The sequence below is a fragment of the Sinohyriopsis cumingii genome, chromosome 9, assembly GCF_028554795.1.
Source record: "Sinohyriopsis cumingii isolate HCF-2022 chromosome 9, ASM2855479v2, whole genome shotgun sequence".
In the NCBI taxonomy this organism is placed as follows: domain Eukaryota; kingdom Metazoa; phylum Mollusca; class Bivalvia; order Unionida; family Unionidae; genus Sinohyriopsis; species Sinohyriopsis cumingii.
Window position 1 is genome coordinate 107,541,147 of NC_142969.1, and position 27,576 is coordinate 107,568,722.

The following is a 27,576-nucleotide window of genomic DNA, read 5'->3' on the forward strand; positions in this document are numbered from 1 at the left end:
CTTTGTTAGATGCAATTACAAACATGATTTGGTGATTCAGCAGAAAGTATAAGCTTATTAGCACTGTGTCCCTAACAGTTCCGTCTTTTAATTTGGTTTCACTTAAATCATCATAAATGCTATAAGCCATCTTGTATTCAAACATGAAAAGCATCAATTTACTGTCACAAGTATGTCCACATAGTATATTTATTACATAACACACCTAATATTAATCAGTATGTCCACATAGTATATTATTACATAACACACCTAACATTAATCAGTATGTCCACATAGTATATTATTACATAACATACCTAATATTAATCAGTGTGTCCACATAGTATATTATTACATAACATACCTAATATTAATCAGTATGTCCATATAGTATATTATTACATAACATACCTAATATTAAACAGTATGTCCACATAGTATATTATTACATAACACACCTAATATTAATCAGTATGTCCACATAGTATATTATTACATAACATACCTAATATTAATCAGTGTGTCCACACAGTATATTATTACATAACATACCTAGTATTAATCAGTGTGTCCACACAGTATATTATTACATAACATACCTAATATTAATCAGTATGTCCACACAGTATATTATTACATAACATGCCTAATATTAATCAGTGGTTTAACCTTAAAAATTCATAAATGTGATGAACAACTGCAAGGGAAACAAGCAAAAGGAGTACTCAGTGCAAGAAAGGCCTTGTTTGACATATATGGTTCATAATGGAAAAACTCCAATGTTTGTAGCGAATTTAAATTTCCATAACTGACACAGTGAAGTTTACATTATTACTGGTAATGAAGTCATGGCAACAGTGTTATAGTATCAGAAAAATATATTTTTAAAAAAAGAGTTTTGACACTGATGGTTTGTTGTTTCACAAATTAAATATCTCTCGTTTCTGAAAAAATAAAATTTGTTTTGCTGCGAATCAACAATAACGCTCAAGTATATCCACATTCACATGCAAAAGCAGTGATGTAATACACAATGGTTTTGGATGCACACACATGATGCATGTCATGGAGTAATATTTTCAATGAGCTTTCCAAAGGTTGGCTATCTTGAAAATAATGGTAATTTATACAAAAATGTAAACAACTTTCTTAGAAAAAGCATTTTATTGACAATTATTTTCAATTGTGATTATGAAACGAATATTAGAGCATTTAACAGCACCTCATCTTCTCATAGCTGATGTCCAGCCAGGATGTCATCCTCTTAAACTGTGGTCTGTGTTTTTGTACTCATTGTGATAAGTTATTGGAGGAAGAGGTGTACATGTGATCTAAGTATTAACATGCCATTATGCACAATCTGATTAAATCAGATCTCCACTGTCCTGGGTGATAATCTGACACATCTGCTTAGGGGTCATGTTCTGATGACCTTTGAGTTAGCCAATGGAAATGTAGCTTGCAGAAATTTAAAAGTGAATCAAATTGATATTCACACACTGGTGCTCTTCAGCTAAACTGCCCAGTCTCCCAAATGTGAAGATATGAGACTTCATCTGATTGGCTGATAAAATTACAGATTATGGTTAAAAAGAAATGTACATTTTGAGGTTAAAAAGAAATGTACACTTTGAGATTAAAAAGAAATGTACACTGAGTTTAAAAAGAAATGTACACTGAGGTTAAAAAGAAATGTACACTTTGAGGTTTAAAAAGAAATGTACACTCTCAGGTTAACCCTTTACCTCATAGAGCACAGAGACAAAGTGCAGCGCACTATAAATAGAACATCTGTTACCTAGTCGACAGCATACACATAGGCCTGCCTGTGAACTATTAAGCAATGAAGTGTATGTTACGTTTAACAGCAATTTTAATTATTTTACATTTTTGGTACACATCTATTATATTGGAAAACTTTAAGAGTAAAGTCCGATTGTTTTAGCTGTGTAATTATTTTTCACGGAAGAATTTTTTATGTGCTTTAAAATCTTGAGAGAACTTGTTTACCATCATGTCAGTGAGGCAGCATGACCAACCATAGCTGCCATTTCCCATACACGAAATTTACATGTTTTTCATCTGCGTCTACATCACTAAGTCATATGAATTTTATAATTTACAAAAACTAATTGCTGCCTACATCAATTTTACATCAAACTTCTGATAACACTGACACATAACTCAAAAAAAACTATCTGATAACAGTGACATATAACTTTAAATAAAAAACTTATAACAGTGACTTATAACTTGAAATAAAAACTTCTGATAACAGTGACCTATAATTTGAAATAAAAACTGATAACAGTGACCTATACCATGAAATAAAAAGTTCTGATGACAGTGACCTATAACTTGAAATAATTACTTCTGATAACAGTGACCTATAACTTGAAATAAAAAGTTCTGACAACAGTGACCTATAACTTGAAAAAATTACTTCTGACAACAGTGACCTATAATTTGAAATAAAAAACTGATAACAGTGACCTATAACTTCAAATAAGAACTTCTGATAACAGTGACCTATAACTTGAAAAAATTACTTCTGACAACAGTGACCTATAACTTGAAATAAAAACTGATAACAGTGACCTATAACTTGAAATAAAAAAATTTTGATAACAGTGACCTATAACTTAAAATAAAAACTGATAACTGACCTATAACTTGAAATAAAAACTTCTGACAACAGTGATCTATACCTTGAAATAAAAAACTGATAACAGTGATCTATAACTTCAAATAAAAACTTCTGATAACAGTGACATATAACTTGAAATAAAAACTGACAACTTTGACCAATAACTTGAAATAAAAATTCTGATAACATTGACCAATATCTTAAATAAAAAGTTCTGATAACAGTGACCTATAACGTTTTTAAAAAACTTCTGATAACAGTGACCTGTAACTTGAAATAAAAACTGTTAACATTGACCAATAACTTAAATAAAAACTTCTGATAACAGGGACCTGTAACTTAAAAACTGATAACAGTGACTTATAACTAAATTAAAAACTTCTAACAGTGACTTTTAACTTTAAATGAAAAACTTATGAGAAACAATGTTTACAGTATAGCAGAGGAATCTTAAGTTACTGTAATACATGCATATATAAGAAAAAGAATCACACTTCCTCTTGCCAATTTTTCACTTCTTATCTCTATGAGTTTGAATTTACTGTATATAAAAAACGAGAAAAACAAGCAACAAAAAAGAAGAATAAAAGTATTTATAATATTCTGACCAAATATTGTAGAATTATTTCCATCTTAAGCTGTTACATATATTTAATTTGTATTGTTTGTTGCTTTTCTCCATGATTATATATTATGTATATCTGCATTTTGTAAATGACCTGTGTGTCCAATCAAGTTAATGCCTACATAACTAGTGACATTTATTTGGTAAACAACATGATGTATAGTTAATATCTCTCGTTGATTATAGTTACTAATATTCAGATCATTATTACTGGAGGTAAACAAGTTTATTTTAATATGAGTCTACGACGTTAGCTTTTCACTTGGAAATTTGTGAACTTGTTGACAACTTTGGATGTTTGAAAAAGAAAATTGACCTATATCCTCTGTCTCAGCTTTTTGTATTGATTATGTTTACTTGAAAAATTACTCATTCCTACCTAAACATCCAAAGTGGAATCAGTTTATTGTTGTGTTCTGTTTTTTATTTGGGCAGATTTATTTATTCATATTATTATTCACTGGCATTAAAAAAGTGATCAATAATATTTTCAGACTAAATCATTAATTTGGAATTGTTGCCAATTAATTCTAGGACTTTTTGCATTATATAATTGAGTTACATCAAGATGTAAACATAATAGCACATTCCAGGCTATTGGCATGTTGGAAAATTTGAGACAACAGGCACATCAGCATATTCAATATTGGAATTTATTCAGATCACCACTGGAATTCATTTGGAACTCGATACTTTGGACTTGTGATAGAACTTTTAGAATATTAGGGATTTAGTTCACAAAAATGTTTGTTCTTTTTAAATTTTCACTTTGTGTTCTAGGAAATAAATTTCTTGTTAAGTTTACAAATTTGTTGGATTTTGCGCTTTTTGTTACTTAGTTTAAGACCAAATAGTTGTAACAAGGTGAATCATTAGACGGCTTGCTGGGGTTAGTAACTTCTCATTTTTGAGATTTTTTCCTGTCTCAAGATATAATGTAATTACGGTAATCAAAGTGTCTGCTTAAAATTGTATGATGATCTAAGACATCATGCAGATTACAGTAATATGAGATATTCTTAAGCCAACAATTGGTACAACCTGAATTAATGTGGCAGTCATGACAAAATATTTGTAAACAATAATTGTTATCATGGGCATCATCACAAATGGTACAACTAAGTCTGGTCAGCAGAGCCCATAATACGCAAGGAGTGTGCTGCTGTACTCATAAATCCAGAGACAGTCCATCTTTGAAGGAGTGTGCCTCTGCATTTTACAGTATCATTAAACACTCCAGACCTATTGGACTGCACCTTTTCTTCCACAAACACTTAGTTGGGCTGCACCTTTTCTTCCACAAACACTTAGTTGGACTGCACCTTTTCTTCCACAAACACTTAGGTATTCCAGTTCTCAAGGATGGTACCTCTGGATTTAACATTAGCTTGGATTTAACATTAGCTTGAAATATTCTAGTCCTGTAGTATTGTGCCACTGTATTTTAAGTACTTTGTCATATTCTAGTTTTGCAGAATTGTACCAACATAATTATTTTACCATGAGAGGTGTAGGATTGTCCCTCTGTATTTTACAGTAAAATGGGAGATCTCAGTCCTTTTGAAATATGCCTTTGCAGGATTTACAGTACCATCGGATATTCAAGTTCTGTAAAAATGTGCCTCTATGTTATTTACAGTACAATGAGAGATATTCTTTGTCCTATAGGATTGTGCCTCTGTCTTATTTACAGTACCTTGATATATTACAATCCAGTAGGATTGTGTCTGTATTATTTACAGTACCCTGAGATATTACAGTCCTGTAGGATTGTGTGTCTATATTATTTACAGTACCTCGATATATTACAGTCCTGAAGTATTGTGTGTCTGTATTATTTACAGTACCTTGAGATATTACAGTCCTGTAGAATTGTATGTCTGCGTTATTTACCGTACCTTGATATATTACAGTCCTGTAGGATTGTGTGTCTGCATTATTTACAGTACCTTGATATATTACAGTCCTGTAGGACTGTGTCTGTATTATTTACAGTATCTTGAGATATTACAGTCCTGTAGGACTGTGTCTACATTATTTACAGTACCTTGAGATATTACAGTCCTGTAGGACTGTGTCTGCATTATTTACAGTACCTTGATATATTACAGTCCTGTAGGACTGTGTCTGCATTATTTATAGTATCTTGAGATATTACAGTCCTGTAGGATTGTGTGTCTGCATTATTTACAGTACCTTGAGATATTACAGTCCTGTAGGACTGTGTCTACATTATTTACAGTACCTTGATATATTACAGTCCGGTAGGATTGTGTCTACATTATTTACAGTACCTTAAGATATTACAGTCCTATAGGGCTGTGTCTGTATTATTTACAGTACCTTGATATATTACAGTCCTGTAGGATTGTGCCTGTATTATTTACAGTCCCTTGAGATATTACAGTCCTGTAGGATTGTGTCTGCATTATTTACAGTACCTTGAGATATTACAGTCCTGTAGGATTGTGTATCTGCATTATTTATAGTACCTTGAGATATTACAGTCCTGTAGAATTGTGTGTCTGTATTATTTACAGTACCTTGAGATATTACAGTCCTGTAGGATTGTGTGTCTGCATTATTTACAGTACCTTGAGATATTACAGTCCTGTAGGATTGTGTGTCTGCATTATTTACAGTACCTTGAGATATTACAGTCCTGTAGGACTGTGTCTACATTATTTACAGTACCTTGAGATATTACAGTCCGGTAGGATTGTGTCTGCATTATTTACAGTACCTTGATATATTACAGTCCTGTAGGATTGTGTCTACATTATTTACAGTACCTTAAGATATTACAGTCCTATAGGGCTGTGTCTGTATTATTTACAGTACCTTGATATATTACAGTCCTGTAGGATTGTGCCTGTATTATTTACAGTACCTTGAGATATTACAGTCCTGTAGGATTGTGTGTCTGCATTATTTACAGTACCTTGAGATATTACAGTCCTGTAGGACTGTGTCTACATTATTTACAGTACCTTGAGATATTACAGTCCGGTAGGATTGTGTCTGCATTATTTACAGTACCTTGATATATTACAGTCCGGTAGGACTGTGTCTACATTATTTACAGTACCTTAAGATATTACAGTCCTGTAGGATTGTGTCTGCATTATTTACAGTACCTTGAGATATTACAGTCCTGTAGGATTGTGTCTGTATTATTTATAGTACCTTGACATATTACAGTCCTGTAGGATTGTGTGTCTGCATTATTTACAGTACCTTGAGATATTACAGTCCTGTAGGATTGTGTGTCTGCATTATTTACAGTACCTTGAGATATTACAGTCCTGTAGGACTGTGTCTGTATTATTTACAGTACCTTGAGATATTACAGTCCTGTAGGATTGTATCTGCATTATTTACAGTACCTTGATATATTACAGTCCTGTAGGATTGTGTCTGCATTATTTACAGTACCTTGAGCTATTACAGTCCTGTAGGATTGTGTGTCTGCATTATTTATAGTACCTTGAGCTATTACAGTCCTGTAGGATTGTGTCTGTATTATTTACAGTACCTTGAGATATTACAGTCCTGCAGGATTGTGTGTCTGCATTATTTACAGTACCTTGAGATATTACAGTCCTGTAGGATTGTGTCTGTATTATTTACAGTACCTTGAAATATTACAGTCCTGTAGGATTGTGTGTCTGCATTATTTACAGTACCTTGAGATATTACAGTCCTGTAGGATTGTGTGTCTGCATTATTTACAGTACCCTGAGATATTACAGTCCTGTAGGATTGTGTCTGTATTATTTACAGTACCTTGAAATATTACAGTCCTGTATGTAGGATTGTGTGTCTGCATTATTTACAGTACCTTGAGATATTACAGTCCTGTAGTATTGTGTGTCTGCATTATTTACAGTACCTTGAGATATTACAGTCCTGTAGGATTGTGTGTCTGCATTATTTCCAGTACCTTGAGATATTACAGTCCTGTAGGATTGTGTCTGTATTATTTACAGTACCTTGAGATATTAAAGTCCTGTAGGATTGTGTGTCTGCATTATTTACAGTACCTTGAGATATTACAGTCCTGTAGGATTGTGTGTCTGCATTATTTACAGTACCTTGAGATACTACAGTCCTGTAGGATTGTGTGTCTGCATTATTTATAGTACCTTGAGATATTACAGTCCTGTAGGATTGTGTCTGTATTATTTACAGTACCTTGAGATATTACAGTCCTGTAGGATTGTGTGTCTGCATTATTTACAGTACCTTGAGATATTACAGTCCTGTAGGATTGTGTCTGTATTATTTACAGTACCTTGAAATATTACAGTCCTGTAGGATTGTGTGTCTGCATTATTTACAGTACCTTGAGATATTACAGTCCTGTAGTATTGTGTGTCTGCATTATTTACAGTACCTTGAGATATTACAGTCCTGTAGGATTGTGTCTGCATTATTTACAGTACCTTGAGATATTACAGTCCTGTAGGATTGTGTGTCTGCATTATTTACAGTACCTTGAGATATTACAGTCCTGTAGGATTGTGTCTGTATTATTTACAGTACCTTGAGATATTACAGTCCTGTAGGATTGTGTGTCTGCATTATTTACAGTACCTTGAGATATTACAGTCCTGTAGGATTGTGTGTCTGCATTATTTACAGTACCTTGAGATATTACAGTCCTGTAGGATTGTGTCTGTATTATTTACAGTACCTTGAGATATTACAGTCCTGTAGGATTGTGTGTCTGCATTATTTACAGTACCTTGAGATATTCAAGTTCTGTAGGATTGTGCCTCTGTAACCACTCCTTAATTGGTCTGTCCTTGAAGGAGCCTGTCAGACCACTGGAGATCTGAATTTTCCTCAGAGTGTCAGATTCAGTGATTATTTCCACAAAACCTGGAAAATCAGAGAACATTAAAGTTTTCAAATACTTAGGACTTTTATCAAGTTACTTGGAAATCTCTCATTTGTCTATACAGCATACAATTACATGAATCAGTATCTATACATTTTATATTCATATGAAACAGTGTCTATACAGTATCAAATTACATGAACCAGTACCTATACAGTATCAAATTACATGAGTGAGTGTCTATACAGTATGAGATTACCGAATCAGTGTCTATACAGTATGATATTACATGAATCAGTGTCTATACAGCATAAGATTACACGAATCATTGTCTATACAGTATAAGATTACACGAATCATTGTCTATACAGTATAATAATACATGAATCAGTGTCTATACAGTATAAGATTACATGAATCATTGTCTAAACAGTATAAGATTACATGAATCAGTGTCAATACCATATAAGATTACATGAATCATTTTCAATACAGTATAAGATTACATGAATCAGCGTCTATACAGTTGGAGATTACATGAATCAGTGTCTATACAGTATAATAATATATGAATCAGTGTCTATACAGTATAATAACATGAATCAGTGTGTATGCAGTATAAGAATACATGAATCATTGTCTATACAGTATAAGATTACATGAATCATTGTCTATACAGTATAAGATTACATGAATCAGTGTCTATACAGTATAAAATTACATGAATCATTTTCTATACAGTATAATATTAAATGAATCATTGTCTATACAGTATAAGATTATATGAAAGATTATCTATCTAGCATAAGATTAAATGAATATGTCTATACATTCATTTGAACAATCATAAATGAAGGTGAAAGATACAATCCTGTGAACAGACAGTTGCACAACCAGAAAATATATAATCACACACACACACACACACACACACACACACACACGCTCTTAGGATATTAACACAGTGGTAACCAGACATGATTTTGGTATTCCCATCCCAAAAAGCTGAAAATCTGAAAGGGAGGTTCAGGGGTCCTCCCCTAACGGGGTCTTGAGGGGCAGCGCCTTAGATCTGGGGGTCCAAAATGCAATTTAAAATCATAAAACTGCTCCTGGTGCAACTTATGATCATAATACATAACAAAATAATCATTTGAAAAACTAACAAACTTACCAAAAACTTTCAACTTGACTTGAATAATTTCACAATATTTATTGGGGGCCTCCGAGTGGTCTAAAGTGTTCTCCATTACAGATCACTGCCATCTCACCTCTGTCTGCGTGGGTTCAAGTCTAGGATTTGGCCAATGTGGGTATGTAAGAAAACTTGCCAGTAGCTTCTCATGGGTCGGTGGTTCTTCCCGAGGTTTTCCTGGGTTCTTCCTCCACCATTAATACTGGCCGCCATGCATAGCCTATTGTGTGCTGAAAAATGGCGTTAAACTCCACAACAACAATCACAATATTTATTGTCACATGAATTTGTTCTCCAAAACTACTGGTGCCTTAGTTTTTTCATGTGCATGTCAGTGTTCACATTGTAATTAAGTCAAAATAATTTGTCAATTTTGCAGCAAATATATTATACTTCTCTCTTTTCATAACAAATCAGTAAAATAAACACCCAAGGACATCAACTATATACAAATAATCCCATACATTCACTTGTCTTTCTCTCCAATGGACACAACCTGTTGATATTCTAGTTGAGCTCTTTGTGTGACTTTGGCAAAGATTTGTTTAGCCTTCCTTTTTTGGCTCGATGTGCAATCATTTCTTTTCCTTCTCAATGACAGCCTTTTTTCCTTTCAAGCTGGTGCTTGTATTGGCGACACGCAGTGCACATATTCTGACAGAGAGCTACATCTGTTATCTCGTGCAAGAAATCTTTCATCTAATAATAATTAACTGCCTTTTTTATAGATGCCTTCTAAGCTTCAATTTTTCTGCATGCAGCTTCTTTTGCAGGTGCCGTTCCAAAATCTTATAAAACTGTGATTGATGTAGAGCAGAGGTCACAAAATGCTAGTCTTCTAGCGTTCAGATTTCTTATAAACTGACCAACTGAATTTCCGTCAACTTTTCGCTCCAGCCATTCTCATTTCCATACAATATTTTTATACCTTTATCTAAACTTCTCGTGTCATGGTCTCTCTCAATAACTTGTGATGCCATTTTTTTTGCTGCACGCTTCTTCTTTCCATAGCCATCAGTTTCCATTACACGAAGATTCATTGGAGGAATTTAAACTTTTGACCAATCAGAATACTCTTTAGGACAGTCATGGGCTAACTAATATATGGAAGGAATACGTTACAAGGTCATTGCGGAACCGGACCTATATCAGGAAAAATCAGATCCAAGTTGGGAAAAAAGCAGATTTTGGCTTTAAAAACAGAGAAAAATCATATCTGGGTAACATGACTGTTTGCACTCCTAAGTCCAGGCTCCATGCTTCTGAAACATGCATGTATAAATGGTCATCCATCCTTGTCAGTATTTTCTTCCTGATTCCCCTATTTCCTCAACCTTAAAGACCACATTCTTCACATACATAACCCATCATAAACATTAGGTACACATTTATACTATTTGTAGTAAACTCACGTAAATTAATAAACTTGAATAATTTACCTCTCCTGGGCCCAGTAGGTAAACAGCTGAATGTGATCATCTTCAGGTCCAGACCCTCCCTCAGCCACAACCGGTCCATTATCTTAATGATCTGCATTGTTAGCATGTCCTGCCTCAAGTCATCTCCCACCTAAAACAAAGACAGACAGATGAACAGACAACTTTAAATAAATTGCCTTTGTATAAAGACTAACACTGAAAATTGGTTAAAATATTATTAATGATCTGTATCAATTTCTCCTGTATTCTTTTACTTTCCAGGACCGAATCAGCTTGGTTTGGTCTAGTTTGGTGTTTTACACCACATCAACACAATGTCTTATTACTGCGGCAATTGCAGTACAACACAGGCTGATCTGCACCCTTTAGGTCACAAGTCTTGCATGCTATCCACTGAAACACTGTTGCTACTACCATTTCAGTCCATACTATCCAGTTAACCACTGTTACTACTACCATTTCGGTCCATGCTATCCAGAAAGCCACTGTTGCTACTACCATTTCAGCCCATGCTATCGACTGAGTCACTGTTGCTACTACCATTTCGGTCCATGCTATCCACTGTGCTACTGTTGCTACTACCATTTCGGTCCATGCTATCCACTGAGCCACTGTTGCTACTACCATTTCAGTCCATGCTATCCACTAAGCCACTGTTGCTACTACCATTTCAGTCCATGCTATCGACTGAGCCACTGTTGCTACTACCATTACAGTCCATGCTATCGACTGAGCCACTGTTGCTACTACCATTTCGGTCCACGCTATCCACTGTGCCACTGTTGCTACTACCATTTCGGTCCATGCTATCCACTGAGCCACTGTTGCTTCTACCATTTTGGTCCCTTCTTACAACATGCAATATAAATGAATGACAGACATCTAAATAAATCTCCAAAATCTACAGAAAACGTGCAAAAGCAGTGACAGCTTATTATGATCCACTACCTTCAGTGAAAAACACATTATAGAAGATGTAATTGAGAGTACATGAAGCTATGCCAAATAACAGCCAAGTTGACTGGAGCCTGCTTGGTCATGTGCTCAGCTTAACATGAATGTGGCATGGCTCAAACTCATAATCTTTCATTTTTTATATCTGCAGTGCCCGCTACAGTGTCATATTTACATACCTTGAACATGGCGTAGACAGCTCCAGCAGTGGAGTGTGCATTTTTGAAAACCAGCTTCAGGGGTAAGGCATTGGATGAGAAGTAGGAGCATGACTGAAACATAAAATGAAGAGAATTCATGAAATCAAAGATGCTGAAAATCATGTGTGTGTGTGTTTGTACACATATTAGATTTATAACTCTGACCTTAACTACCTGCCCCTATATCATTGCCATTCAGTTCAATCAAAGAAAGCAGAATGTGTATTTGAGATCAAGAGACTATTGAGATCAAGAGACTATTTGAGATCATTACTATAACTACTTCAAGAAGAAACTCCCTTATTTTGTCAAGCCTGCCTAATATATTTAGTAAGAAAACTTTATGCTTATATTAATTTAGGAATGGATACATGCAGACAGTTATGTCAAGCTTCAACTGTGGCAGGCTATAAAAAAAACCCACAATAAAGACATGATTAAAGCCCAATGTAAGCAACAAGTATGAACTAGGAATTGTAATGTATTTATGATGAATAATACATTTAGTATTCTTCCATATTTAATTTGTTTGCTTAAACATTTGTATTGGTATCAAGACTCTTCAGTGGCAAAAAGCATGTAAGCTTCCAATGAGTGCTATGACTAACTCTGACACACAAATCAAACTGGTAATCTGCTGGTTTCAGTGAGTGTTATGACTAACTCTGACACACAAGTCATACTTGTAATCTGTTGGTTTCAATCATGCTTTTATTTCTGCAGGGATGCAATATCTGGCATATAAACTTTTATTTTATTTAAGTAATACTGACAATAGACCTCTATGGCACCTCACAAATATGTTTTAAGTTAAAAGCATATATAAATATGCTTGTGACTATACTTAAGCAAGGCTAATCTTAATTTTTTTTAAATCTATGTTTTTTTTTATATTCATAAAAAAGCCATACCTGTAAATCAATACCTGAGACCTCAATCCCTGGGTTATATGGAAGAAGGACGTGTTTGTCCTCCTCCAGCTTCTCATACAGCTTCTGTAAATCCTTCTTCAGGGTCCCCTGAAATTTGTAAATAATGCCAAATGAACCACAGACTCAAGCATCTTAATAAACAAATTTTCAAAGATAATCTGCACACAAAATTTTCATGCATGAGATAATAACAGACACACGCATTCAAAGATAAATTGGTAGTTTCTCTGATTAAACAAAATCATGTTAGCTCAATAAAGAAACTGTCTGAAATAATTTGTAAATATCATACTGGGACCAAGAAACTAACAATTACATGTAATCAAATATCATACTGGGACCAAGAAACTGACAATTACATGTAATCAAATATCATACTGGGACCAAGAAACTGACAACAGCATGTAATCAAATATCATACTGGGACCAAGAAACTGACAATTACATGTAATCAAATATCATACTGGGACCAAGAAACTGACAATTACATGTAATCAAATATTATACTGGGACCAAGAAACTGACAATTACATGTAATCAAATATCATACTGGGACCAAGAAACTGACAATTACATGTAATCAAATATCATACTGGACCAAGAAACTGACAATTACATGTAATCAAATATCATACTGGGACCAAGAAACTGACAATAGCATGTAATCAAATATCATACTGGGACCAAGAATCTGACAATTACATGTAATTAAATATCATACTGGGACCAAGAAACTGACAATTACATCTAATCAAGCTCAATTCAGCATTTGTCAAATTACTACATTTATACCTGATTACTACCAGTGTCATTAAAGTGTCTTCTTTCTTCAAAATTAGGAATTTTAAGGGAAAAATTTGGAGAAAAAACATTGTTTGAGGAGGGTTTGGAACAAAGGCTTATATTTAGCTTCAAAAACAGTAAAATAAAAGAAACACAAACCAATCTGATTACTGCAAAGTAGGAACAGATTAAGTTCAAAAACACATACAGATATATAAGGAAGTATTTCACAGAATTGTTCAGTAAATTATATTTCTCTGATAATACTAACCATATAAGATTACATTAGGATAACTTACTCTGTTACCTCCAATTCCAGCCCACTTTGAAAGATGACAAATGTTGTTGTTGTTGTTGTTGTTGTTGTGGGGTTTAACGCCATCTTTAGCACACGATAGGCTATACATGGCAGCCAGTATTAATGGTGGAGGAAGAACCCGGGAAAACCCTGGAAAGAACCACCGACCCACGAGAAGCTAATGGCAAGCTTTCTCACATACCAACATTGGCCGAATCCATGAATCGAACAACCGCAGATAGAGGTGAGATGGAAGTGATCCGTAACGGAGAGTGCTTTAGACCACTCGGCCACTCGGGGCCCTGATGACAAATGTCTTTCTACATATTTATTATATTGATATGACACCAGTCATTGATAACACATAATTTCCCTTGAATTTCATTAAAATGAAGGATCTTCAGCTGTTGCAATCCTCTCCATGATGGAACATGCAAGCTCCTTTTTTAATCAGGACATCCCTGAAAGGAAATAGGAGTGAAGGAGATTCTCTGGCATGGATTGAACAGTGGCAATCTCAACTGCTTCTGTGTAGTGCATGTCACTATATTTGCCTGGGTATATCTACTGCTAAACTGAACAAGCAGATCACTGATCCAGGATGATTCATCTTACTGGGACAATCATAACTACTGCAGTCTGTGCCCATCATTTCTTAATTTTCTTCATAATCAAAACTGATGAAGAGAAGGTGCATGCCAACATTACCTCCCAACTGATTAAAAGAGCATGCATAGCCCATGCATCTGGCGTTGGGGAAAAATAAATCAAAGAAATGTCAAGCACCAGGCAGCACCAAAGTGCACAGACCTGAGGAAAGGTTCTTGGAGGGACAACTCTGTATGAAGCAGTTGTCTTCCCTTGATAATGAGTTGGCCAGGCAATGGGACTGCAAGGAATATGTCAGACTTGAATATTACCCTGCTGAGGTATGTCACCATAACCAAACTGACCAACATTATCAGGACCATGTTTCCATGAATATGTTCCACCCAAGCATGGAAGGCATTGAGAAAAAATTTAATTTTCAAAATATGAAGAGCCTTCTCTTCCATATGCCATTGACCATCAAAGTCCAGTAATAAGTGAGCTGGCATTCTAACAGATCCACCACTGCAATGAGTAGGCCAAGGAACAGCAAACCTAACCACTGTCTTGATTTAAGCTTTCTGTGACATGAGCTATACTTTGGATGGTTTTGGGAGAAAGAAGTCAAGCTATTACGTGTTAAGAGTTCAATACCTAGATGGACAAAAGGGTTAAGTTCCGACTTTTCAACACTGATGGTCCACCCTGAAATGCATGTGAAAGAAATAAGGTGGTTCATGTTATGAACCAAAAACCACACTTATGAAATGTTTTTTCTAGTTTGTCATCCAGGAATGCTGGCTTCTCAATGGAGGACATCTGAACTGGGATATGATGCAGTCTAATGAATTTACAGAAGGTCCACCATCTTGGCTGATGCCTTCTCCGTTGCATGAACAATTTTTTCAATGTGATTGGAAGGAAGATGCTAAATTGATATGTGTTAATGGTTTCATACATAGATGGACAAAATGTTGAGAATGGACAAAGTCCAACTTCTCTGCATTGAGGGAAATAAGGGTACACATGTCGTGAACCAAAAACCAAACTTACCAAATGTTTTTGTGCTGTGTCATGCAGGAGTGTTGCCATCTCTGCAGCAGAGGTCCTGAACTCTAAGTGAAGTCCTGAGGGCATACATTATTGGACAAAAATTTAAAAATAATGTATACAACCTGTAGAAGAATAGACATGCTATCAGTGGTGATTGCATTTTCAAATGCCAGTCCAACATATACTGTCCATTTTGAAATGCCAGTCCAACTATAATGTCCATTTTGAAATGCCAGTCCAACTATAATGTCCATTTTGGCTCAGAAGAATTAATAATGTCAGTTTGCTATGTATTTCCTATGAATGGTCAGTTTGGTCACTAAGTTGGCTAGCCATGCTGTCTGTCACTATGGTCATTGGCCAAATGGAGACAAAAGACTCCTGACCACATTAAACATACAAAGCTCACTTGTGTGGTTGGCAGTTAGAACAGCGTACCAAAGACAGTACCTGCCTTACAGTTCAACCAGCTCGTGCAGCTGCCTCTACCATACTGGTCAAATTACAAACCTTCACATCTGGCATAATTCCTTAATTATTCCATACATGGATGGGGTAAATGATACTTGTACATGCTATCCCCTATCGGAGGCAGACAAGTTTGACTGTAAACTTTCAGAGGTGGGCTGATATTGATTGCATGAATTCACACTTCATGGTCATGGTCAAATTTGTTTGTGATCCCTCATGCCAAATTGGTAGGGTTGTAGGCTTATCCCCAGTGGGATTACAATATATAAAAACATTATTACTTTTTGACATATTTACAACAAATCCTCTGTAGTTGTAATTACCATAATGCTTGACTGGAATTGCCTGTGCTTTCTACTGTATTTGGATACAGTATGTTCTGCCACTGTTTCTGCATCTACATGGGGGTGGAGATGGCATCTTGACAACACCCATGAGACTAATCAACAATTCAGTTGTATTCAAGGATATAGTGTATTCCAGGGCTGTTTGTATCTGTATGGGGTACGAGAGGGCATCTTGACATCACCAATGAGACTAATCAGCAATTCTGCTGCATTCATGGATGCTGTCTCTGCATTATGGATGAAGAGGGGATCTCGACATCCCCCATAAGACTAATCAATGATTCAGAAAAGAGGTGTACATTAGTAGTCTTGCTACAATGTATCAGAGCATGCTCATTTAGAAAAGAGGTGTACATTAGCAGTCTTGCTACAATGTATCGGAGCATGCTCATTTAGAAAAGAGATGTATATTAGTAGTCTTGCTACAATGTATCGGAGCATGCTCATTTTGAAATGAGGTGTACATTAGTGGTCTTGCTACAATGTATCGGAGCATGCTCATTTTTGCCTTTGAGCTTCTTTTAAAATGTCGGACCAAGCATTTCAAACCTTATGTGCAGAAGTTTGCATCATTTACACTTGTTGAACTTGGTTGTCATCTCTGTAATTTACAAGACGAACAAACAAGTTCATGCAACAAAATATATACAAATTGAAATACTGTAAACTGTGTTGTCAAAACATGTTAAAAGGGTAAACCCAATGGATAAGTGCCTGAAAATTTATCAGTGAAAATGAATGATGATTGCAAAAATAAGAATAAATTCACCAGGATTCAGAAAAATGTTGTATGAACCACATAAAAACATTCTGACTTACTATACCATTGAAAATAAAGATGCATGATGAAATTTAAGTATGAGATAGTGGATTCTATGGAGGAAATCTTTATATAACAGCACCAAAAATGAATTCTGGGTATAATAGTGATCACCAAACTGGTAGAAAGGGAAGTTAACGTGTAAGAATTGCTTCCATTTGGATAATATAAAACAGAAGCATTTTGTTTGGAGACAGAAAGTTATCCAAATGTAATGTGATCAGGTAATGTATCTGAGGAAGAAATATTGAAATCAAGCCCTTGAAATACTTGCATCCTTATCTTTGGCCTTTTGGACACTCTCCCCAGTTTGGCTCAGGATCTTCACAACTTCCTCTTGTTTTTTGAATTCCTTATACAGCGCATCACCTGCCACGCTGATCAGTGCAACAAACATCAACTCGTAACGACGCTTGTACAAAACATCTTGTGTAGCTCCTTTCAGCAACCTAATAATATTGAAAACATATGACGAATTAACGGAATGTTCATCTCATGTAAGTAGGCATGTTTCGGAGAGGTTACAATACTTTTGTCCAGCTTAATGATGTGCTCTTTCCTTCCATTTTTTTAAACACATGAATAAAAAATATTCATGCTAATATTTGTTTCTACTGTATATACATATATGCTTATAAGTCCAACTGAAGACAACACGGACAACATAAACCCTGATCTGCCTTCACAGTGGGCTCCATGTAGCGGAGAATTCTAAGTCACTAGCCTTTACAGATCATTGACATTTCACCTTTGTCCACATATGTTTTAGTCTTGGCTTGGCAATTATGGGTATGTGATTTCCTGTAAGTCAGTGTTTTTTCCAAGATTTTTCTCCACCAATATAATGGCTGCTTGTCCACATGTGTTTGAGTCTTGGCTTGGCAATTATGGGTATGTGATTTCCTGTAAGCCAGTGTTTTTCCAAGATTTTTCTCCACCATAATGGCTGCCATGTATAGCTTATGTATTGTCTATAATGTTCTGACAAATGGCATTAAATACAAAACCAAATCAGCCCTAGCTTCACACAATGTGCTGGCAGATCATGGTCTATGATGGTGTTTGTTCCACTGATTACTCCTAACAAAATGCACATATCCAGATCCGAAATGGAAGAGATGATTCTGTGCAGTCTGCAGATGGATTCAACTTAAAAGTGAGTATATAAGGCATCTTTTAACAGGCGTTATGTATATTAAATTTGAATTGTTTTGGCATTTGTACATGATTATATATATATATATATATATATATATATATATATATATATATATATATATATATACTGAAGGTAAGAGTTGGGCCTACATGAATAATATCATGTAGGGTAAACATGTTATGTTTTATGTTTACCAGACCTGAGTTCTAGATGCAGCTTTGATTCTGACCTTAGAATTTTTAAGACAAATTTTGTTTACATTTTGATAGAAATTTCCATTAAGATGACCCTCATCCTGGTCCTCATATTGTCTCAGGTTTATATATAAGGCTGAATATATTATAATTAATTATTCCATAATTTAAAATCAGTCTTCATGGAATAAATTTAAGTTGCATTTCAGGTAAATATTCAAGAGGGTTTATTTAAATTATTCACTGGAATTACAAAGTGCTCTTTGACTTTTGGACTAAATCACTATTATGGGATTATTGTGAGTTCATTTAGAGACATTTTAGATAATATCATTTGTGAAACATCAGAACTGTTAGCACATTAACACTATTCCAGGCTATTGGTACATCAACACATTCAAAGTTGGAATTCAAAATACTCTGATCTTCTCAACATGTTACAGAAATTTTATGACTGTTTGGGATTTAACTCACAATAAGGAATGTTCTTTTTATATTTGTACTTTGTATTATAGGGAAATAAAATATTAGTTGAATTTTACAAAACGTTTTGGTTTTCACTCTTTTCTGTTGCTTAGTTAAAGACCATAGAGCCATAACAATTGATAATGGCAAACTTTTCTATGTGCAGTTTTGGAGGGAAAAATTTCAAATCTTTTGGGCAGAGGTCCTCTATTTTATAAGTTTTGTATTTTTATACAAGTGTTCTGTATTACCAAGTGTTTCACCTGCATCCATATGCATGTCTGCGTAAGTCTTGAATGAGACATTCATAAATTTTCACAATAAACATTGCTAACCATAATGCTTGATTACACCTGACAGCAACTCCTTGCCTGGAGTACAAAAATCTCTAAAAATCCACTAACCCAGTCAGGCAAATACCGAATTTGTTTTGTTCACTCAGAATAAACTCTTACTCAACCATAATATTATAGAAATATAAAAGCTGATAATGTTAACAACCCAAATTTTATTGTGTAATGTTATTTGCTTAAATTTATTCTGTGACCCTTTCAGTATCAGTTATATGCTATTACAAACTGAGATCAGTCTGTTCTCTCTCTGGCATGCCTTTATTACAAACTGAGATCAGTCTGTTCTCTCTCTGGTATGCCTTTAATACAAACTGAGATCAGTCTGTTCTCTCTCTGGCATGCCTTTATTACAAACTGAGATCAGTCTGTTCTCTCTCTGGCATGCCTTTATTACAAACTGAAGAACAAGAATTACAAGCTTGCATGAGCATGATCCAAAGAAATGGAAAGCTAAATTCCAATAGTAAGTATCAACTTTCAGTGAACCAAGCTGGCAATATTCTTGGCAGAACATCTTTTTCATTAAAGAGAAATAAGGTCAGCCATGACCAAGCACTTGCCCAATCTGGAAAATTTACATGATTAGAAATTTTCAAGTTGTTGGGGTGAATTTTCTACCCCTGCATGGATATAAGCCAATACATGGATAAGCTAATAGATGGATAAGCTGATAGATGGATAAGCCAATACATGGATATAAGCCAATACATGGATATAAGCCAATACATGGATAAGCCAATACATGGGTAAGCCAATACATAGATATAAGCCAATACATGGATAAGCCAATACATGAATATAAGCCAATACATGGATATAAACCAATACATGGATAAGCCAATACGTGGGTAAGACAATACATGGATATAAGCCAATACATGCATAAGCCAATAGATGGATAAGCCAATACATGGGTAAGCCAATACATGGATATAAGTCAATAGATGGATAAGCCAATACATGGGCAAGTCAATACATGGATATAAGCCATTACATGGGTAAGCCAATACATGGATATAAGCCAATACATGGATAAGCCAATACATGGGTAAGCCAATACATGGATATAAGCCAATACATGGATATAAGCCAATACATGGATAAGCCAATACATGGATATAAGCCAATACATGGATATAAGCCAATACATGGATAAGCCAATACATGGATAAGCCAATACATGGGTAAGCCAATACATGGATATAAGCCAACACATGGATAAGCCAATACATGGATATAAGCCAATACATGGATAAGCCAATACATGGGTAAGCCAATTACAAGCCAATAAACTTTAGACATAATTTACAGTTGAATACAGCAACAAAAATTTAAAACAAAACTTTAAAATGCTCTCTACTCAAGTGGGCAAACAAGTCAATACAAAAGCACCTACTGGCATATCATTGCATCCACTTTTGATCTAGTGTAATATAGTACCAATGTTTAAGTTAAATCCAGCATCATATGTGACTTTCAAAAACAATAACAAAAATCTTTAACATTGTTCATAACAATAAAACAAGGTTTCTGATTATAATAAGTAGGCAAGACAAGACAGGAACTCCAAGAAAATTTTAGTCTCTTAGCAACAATATCCTAAAGCTTCAGCTGAATTTTAAAGATATTTGACCCTGCAAACTTAGACCAAATGTCGTGTGTTATGAACTTAGACCAAATGTTGTGTGTTACAAACTTAGACCAAATGTTGTGTGTTAGAAACTTATACCAAATGTTGTGTGTTACACAACTGTCCTGTACTGCAAACTTAGACCAACCATCCTGTATTACATAATTGTCCTGTACTGTAAACTTTGACCAATCATCCTGTATTACATAACTGTCCTGTACTGTAAACTTAGACCAATCATCCTGAATTACACAACTGTCCTATACTGCAAACTTAGACCAATCATCCTGTATTACACAACTGTCCTGTACTGCAAACTTTGACCAATCATCCTGTATTACACAACTGTCCTGTACTGCAAACTTAGACCAATCATCCTGTATTACACAACTGCACTATACTGCAAACTTTGACCAACCATCCTGTATTACACCACAATCCTGTACTGTAAACTTAGACCAATCATCCTGTATTACATAACTGTCATGAACTGTAAACTTTGACCAATCATCCTGTATTACACAACTGTCCTACAATGCAAACTTAGACCAACCATCCTGTATTGCACAACTGTCATGTACTGTAAACTTTGACCAATCATCCTGTATTACATAACTGTCCTGTACTGTAAACTTAGACCAATCATCCTGTATTACATAACTGTCATGCACTGTAAACTTAGACCAATCATCCTGTATTACACAACTGTCCTGTACTGCAAACTTAGACCAATCATCCTGTATTACACAACTGTTCTGTACTGCAAACTTTGACCAATCATCCTGTATTACACAACTGTCCTGTACTGCAAACTTTGACCAATCATCCTGTATTACACAACTGTCCTACACTGTAAACTTAGACCAATCATCCTGTATTACACAACTGTCCTACACTGTAAACTTTGACCAACCATCCTGTATTACACCACAATCCTGTACTGTAAACTTAGACCAATCATCCTGTATTACATAACTGTCATGAACTGTAAACTTTGACCAATCATCCTGTATTACATAACTGTCCTGTACTGTAAACTTAGACCAATCATCCTGAATTACACAACTGTCCTATACTGCAAACTTAGACCAATCATCCTGTATTACACAACTGCACTATACTGCAAACTTTGACCAATCATCCTGTATTACACAACTGTCCTGTACTGCAAACTTAGACCAATCATCCTGTATTACACAACTGCACTATACTGCAAACTTTGACCAATCATCCTGTATTACACAACTGTCCTACAATGCAAACTTAGACCAACCATCCTGTATTGCACAACTGTCATGTACTGTAAACTTTGACCAATCATCCTGTATTACATAACTGTCCTGTACTGTAAACTTAGACCAATCATCCTGTATTACATAACTGTCATGCACTGTAAACTTAGACCAATCATCCTGTATTACACAACTGTCCTGTACTGTAAACTTAGACCAATCATCCTGTATTACACAACTGTTCTGTACTGCAAACTTTGACCAATCATCCTGTATTACACAACTGTCCTGTACTGCAAACTTTGACCAATCATCCTGTATTACACAACTGTCCTACACTGTAAACTTAGACCAATCATCCTGTATTACACAACTGTCCTACACTGTAAACTTTGACCAACCATCCTGTATTACACCACAATCCTGTACTGTAAACTTAGACCAATCATCCTGTATTACATAACTGTCATGAACTGTAAACTTTGACCAATCATCCTGTATTACATAACTGTCCTGTACTGTAAACTTAGACCAATCATCCTGAATTACACAACTGTCCTATACTGCAAACTTAGACCAATCATCCTGTATTACACAACTGCACTATACTGCAAACTTTGACCAATCATCCTGTATTACACAACTGTCCTACAATGCAAACTTAGACCAACCATCCTGTATTGCACAACTGTCATGTACTGTAAACTTTGACCAATCATCCTGTATTACATAACTGTCCTGTACTGTAAACTTAGACCAATCATCCTGTATTACATAACTGTCATGCACTGTAAACTTAGACCAATCATCCTGTATTACACAACTGTCCTGTACTGCAAACTTTGACCAATCATCCTGTATTACACAACTGTCCTGTACTGCAAACTTTGACCAATCATCCTGTATTACACAACTGTCCTACACTGTAAACTTAGACCAATCATCCTGTATTACACAACTGTCCTACACTGTAAACTTTGACCAACCATCCTGTATTACACCACAATCCTGTACTGTAAACTTAGACCAATCATCCTGTATTACATAACTGTCATGAACTGTAAACTTTGACCAATCATCCTGTATTACATAACTGTTCTGTACTGCAAACTTTGACCAACCATCCTGCATTACACAACTGTCATGTACTGCAAACTTAGACCAACCATCATGTATTACATAACTGTCCTGTACTATAAACTTTGACCAACCATCCTGTATTACATAACTGTCCTGTACTGCAAACTTAGACCAATCATCCTGTATTACATAACTGTCCTGTACTGTAAACTTAGACCAACCATCCTGTATTACATAACTGTCCTGCACTGTAAACTTTGATCAACCATCCTGTATTACATAACTGTCCTACAATGCAAACTTTGACCAATCATCCTGTATTACATAACTGTCCTGCACTGTAAACTTTGACCAACCATCCTGTATTACATACTTGTCCTGTACTGTAAACTTAGACCATTGATCCTGTATTACATAACTGTCCTGTACTGTAAACTTAGACCAATCATTCTGTATTACATAACTGTCCTGTACTGCAAACTTTGACCAACCATCCTGTATTACATAACTGTCCTGCACTGTAAACTTAGACCAATCATCCTGTATTACATAATTGTCCTGCAGTGTAAACTTTGACCAACGATCCTGTATTACATAAATGTCCTGTACTGTAAATTTTGACCAACCATCTTGTATTACACAATTGTCCTGCACTGTAAACTTAGGCCAATCATCCTGTATTACATAAATGTCCTATACTGTAAATTTTGACCAACCATCTTGTATTACACAACTGTCCTGCACTGTAAACTTTGGCCAATCATCCTGTATTACATACTGTCCTGTACTGTAAACTTTGACCAATCATCCTGTATTACATAACTGTCCTGTACTGTAAACTTTGACCATTGATCCTGTATTAAATAACTGTCCTGTACTGTAAACTTAGACCAACTATTCTGTATTACATAACTGTCCTGCACTGTAAACTTTGACCAACCATCCTGTATTACACAACTGTCATGTACTGCAAACTTTGACCAATCATCCTGTATTACATAACTGTCCTGTACAGCAAACTTTGACCAATCATCCTGTATTACATAACTGTCCTGTACTGCAAACTTAGACCAATCATCCTGTATTACATAACTGTCCTGTACTGTAAACTTAGACCAACCATCCTGTATTACATAACTGTCCTGCACTGTAAACTTTGATCAACCATCCTGTATTACATAACTGTCCTACAATGCAAACTTTGACCAATCATCCTGTATTACATAACTGTCCTGCACTGTAAACTTTGACCAACCATCCTGTATTACATAATTGTCCTGTACTGTAAACTTAGACCATTGATCCTGTATTACATAACTGTCCTGTACTGTAAACTTAGACCAATCATTCTGTATTACATAACTGTCCTGTACTGCAAACTTTGACCAACCATCCTGTATTACATAACTGTCCTGCACTGTAAACTTAGACCAATCATCCTGTATTACATAATTGTCCTGCAGTGTAAACTTTGACCAACGATCCTGTATTACATAAATGTCCTGTACTGTAAATTTTGACCAACCATCTTGTATTACACAATTGTCCTGCACTGTAAACTTAGGCCAATCATCCTGTATTACATAAATGTCCTATACTGTAAATTTTGACCAACCATCTTGTATTACACAACTGTCCTGCACTGTAAACTTTGGCCAATCATCCTGTATTACATACTGTCCTGTACTGTAAACTTTGACCAATCATCCTGTATTACATAACTGTCCTGTACTGTAAACTTTGACCATTGATCCTGTATTAAATAACTGTCCTGTACTGTAAACTTAGACCAACTATTCTGTATTACATAACTGTCCTGCACTGTAAACTTTGACCAACCATCCTGTATTACACAACTGTCATGTACTGCAAACTTTGACCAATCATCCTGTATTACATAACTGTCCTGTACAGCAAACTTTGACCAATCATCCTGTATTACATAACTGTCCTGTACTGCAAACTTAGACCAATCATCCTGTATTACATAACTGTCCTGTACTGCAAACTTTGACCAACCATCCTGTATTACACAACTGCACTGTACTGCAAACTTTGACCAACCATCCTGTATTACATAACTGTCCTGTACTGTAAACTTTGACCAACCATACTGTATTACATAACTGTCCTGTACTGCAAACTCTGACCAACCATCCTGTATTACATAACTATCCTGTACTGTAAACTTTAACCAACCACCCTGTATTACACAACTGTCCTGTACTGTAAACTTTGACCAACCATCCTGTATTACACAACTGTCCTGTACTGTAAACTTTGACCAACCATCCTGTATTACATAACTGTCCTACAATGCAACCTCTGACCAATCATCATGTATTACATAACTGTCCTACACTGCAAACTCAGAACAAATGTCTACTATCAGACTAACTGTCCTGTATTAGACCAACCATCTATTAGGACAACTGTACAACAACTCTCCTGTACTCCAAACTCAAACCAACTGTATATTAATGACCTAAAGTTTCACGGATATTGTCCAAGTAGTTTAGGAGGTGTAGCAATAACAAACTTGTGCTAACAGACAGACAGACAGACAGCAGACCATCTCATAAGCTCATCTGGTCTATGATCAATTAATCAATCAATATACATGTTAACATTGATGATCAGAACAAAATTTGGCCATCAATGTTCCAGAAAGAGATTTTATTGTGATGAAAATTAGTCATTTTGACTGAATTTTAAACCACAAGTTGCCTAATCTCAAGCATGGAGCTGACCATTTCTTTTATAGACGATGTTCCATAATCATGCTGGATAGATACAGTACTAGTTTGGTCTATTTCAAGGAAATGTGTAAAGCTTTTGTAAGGCCTAGAGTTATGCTTGATTATACCATAGACAAAATATGGCAACAGTCCTTTATATTGTTTTTAACCATGGAAATTATTGGAAAGAGAAATAATCATTGAAACAATCTATACGGAAAAATGTTCTGATTCTCCTAATCCATGCTCCTGTAGAGCCATGATTATCCAAAGCTAAGCTTCTGTGGTGCCATGATTATACAAAGCCAAGCTCCTGTAGAGGCGGCACTCTACAGTTTCGTATTTTGCATAGAGTTAGAATTTTAAAGAAAAAGAATTTCCCCAGCTTTCCTCACTGGTTGTACTGGCTATTTAAAAATAACCTTGTAAATCTTAGGTATAATTGAAAGAACCTTTAATTCCCTTTTTTCTGGTGCATGATTGATGGTTGTAATATGGGTTATAGAGCATACAAATTGGCTTTACTCCAGATGTGCACCTTTCAAAAAAGTGCTAGCTCAAACTTGGTCATTTTCACTTCTTGAACCTCAGAGGTAAATTGTGTAAAAAAGAGCCGATAACTTTATTTACATTTTATATATTTGGTAATTCATTCATTGCACTTTCAGAAGCTGGTATTGTCTAGTCTGGCAAAATTCATTTTTCCTATTTTAATAGCTGCTATGGATAGTGTACATTAGACTAATTCAGGCTGATTTTTTTAGCACAAGGGAGCAGACATTATAGTTAGCAGTGTGCTTACATCATGTACAATTTCCAAAAGTACAATATCCAAAGAAATATCATCCACATTACATTAATGTAGCATAGAGGTATGCCAACATTCTCTCCACAGTGCATGTTTTAAATGCAAACAACTTCACCTTACATATGTCACTCTAATCAAAAGTACATAATAACTGGAGAGTGCCCCCAGAGCCATGATTATCCAAAGTTAAGCTTCTGTGGTGTCATGATTATCCAAAGCCAAGCTCCTGTACAGCCTGGATTATCCAAAAAAGCGAAGCTTCTGTGGTACAATGATTATCAACACTAAGCTTCTTTTGTGCCAAGATTTTCCAAACTTAGCTTCTGTGGTGTTAAATGTGTGGTGCTAAGTAAATTGTGTAGTGCAGTGTAGGATGGTGTGGTGCATTGTGAACACCAATGATGTGATTGCTTTCATGTTCCTAGGAATCCTGAATTTGTACTTGCCCCCAAAAACCTACTAAAAAAAGTTCATGATACAACGACACCAAACTGAGTACTGCCAATACAATCAAGTTTTCCTGATTTTGCAAACATTTAAAGATGAAAGATATAATAATGTTTACTTTCAAAAATGCTGTTTTAATACCCTATTATTTTACTCATGTATATTTCTTTTAAACTGTAGTTTTCTTGTATGCACTAAGAGTAACGGTGACGTGTAATAACCAATGTAAATGTACATGATTAATTTTTTCAAATGGACTAGCATAGCAATTGGTTCAAATCAGCAGCATGTGA

The 27,576-nt window shown here is 35.3% G+C and overlaps 1 protein-coding gene across 2 annotated transcripts in view; it reads right to left on the reverse strand.

Moving 5' to 3' along the window:
• LOC149792439 (phosphatidylinositol 4-phosphate 3-kinase C2 domain-containing subunit alpha-like) overlaps window positions 1–27,576 on the reverse strand; it is a 184,372-nt gene that overhangs the window by 62,456 nt on the left and 94,340 nt on the right. For both annotated transcript variants that reach the window (XM_089971011.1, XM_089971010.1), the window contains 5 exons: window positions 17,452–17,626; window positions 12,797–12,904; window positions 11,865–11,957; window positions 10,732–10,861; window positions 8,002–8,138 (listed from right to left, as the gene is read on the reverse strand). In XM_089971011.1, coding sequence (XP_089827137.1) covers window positions 8,002–8,138; window positions 10,732–10,861; window positions 11,865–11,957; window positions 12,797–12,904; window positions 17,452–17,626 — 643 coding nt within the window. The remainder of the gene's footprint in view (window positions 1–8,001; window positions 8,139–10,731; window positions 10,862–11,864; window positions 11,958–12,796; window positions 12,905–17,451; window positions 17,627–27,576) is intronic.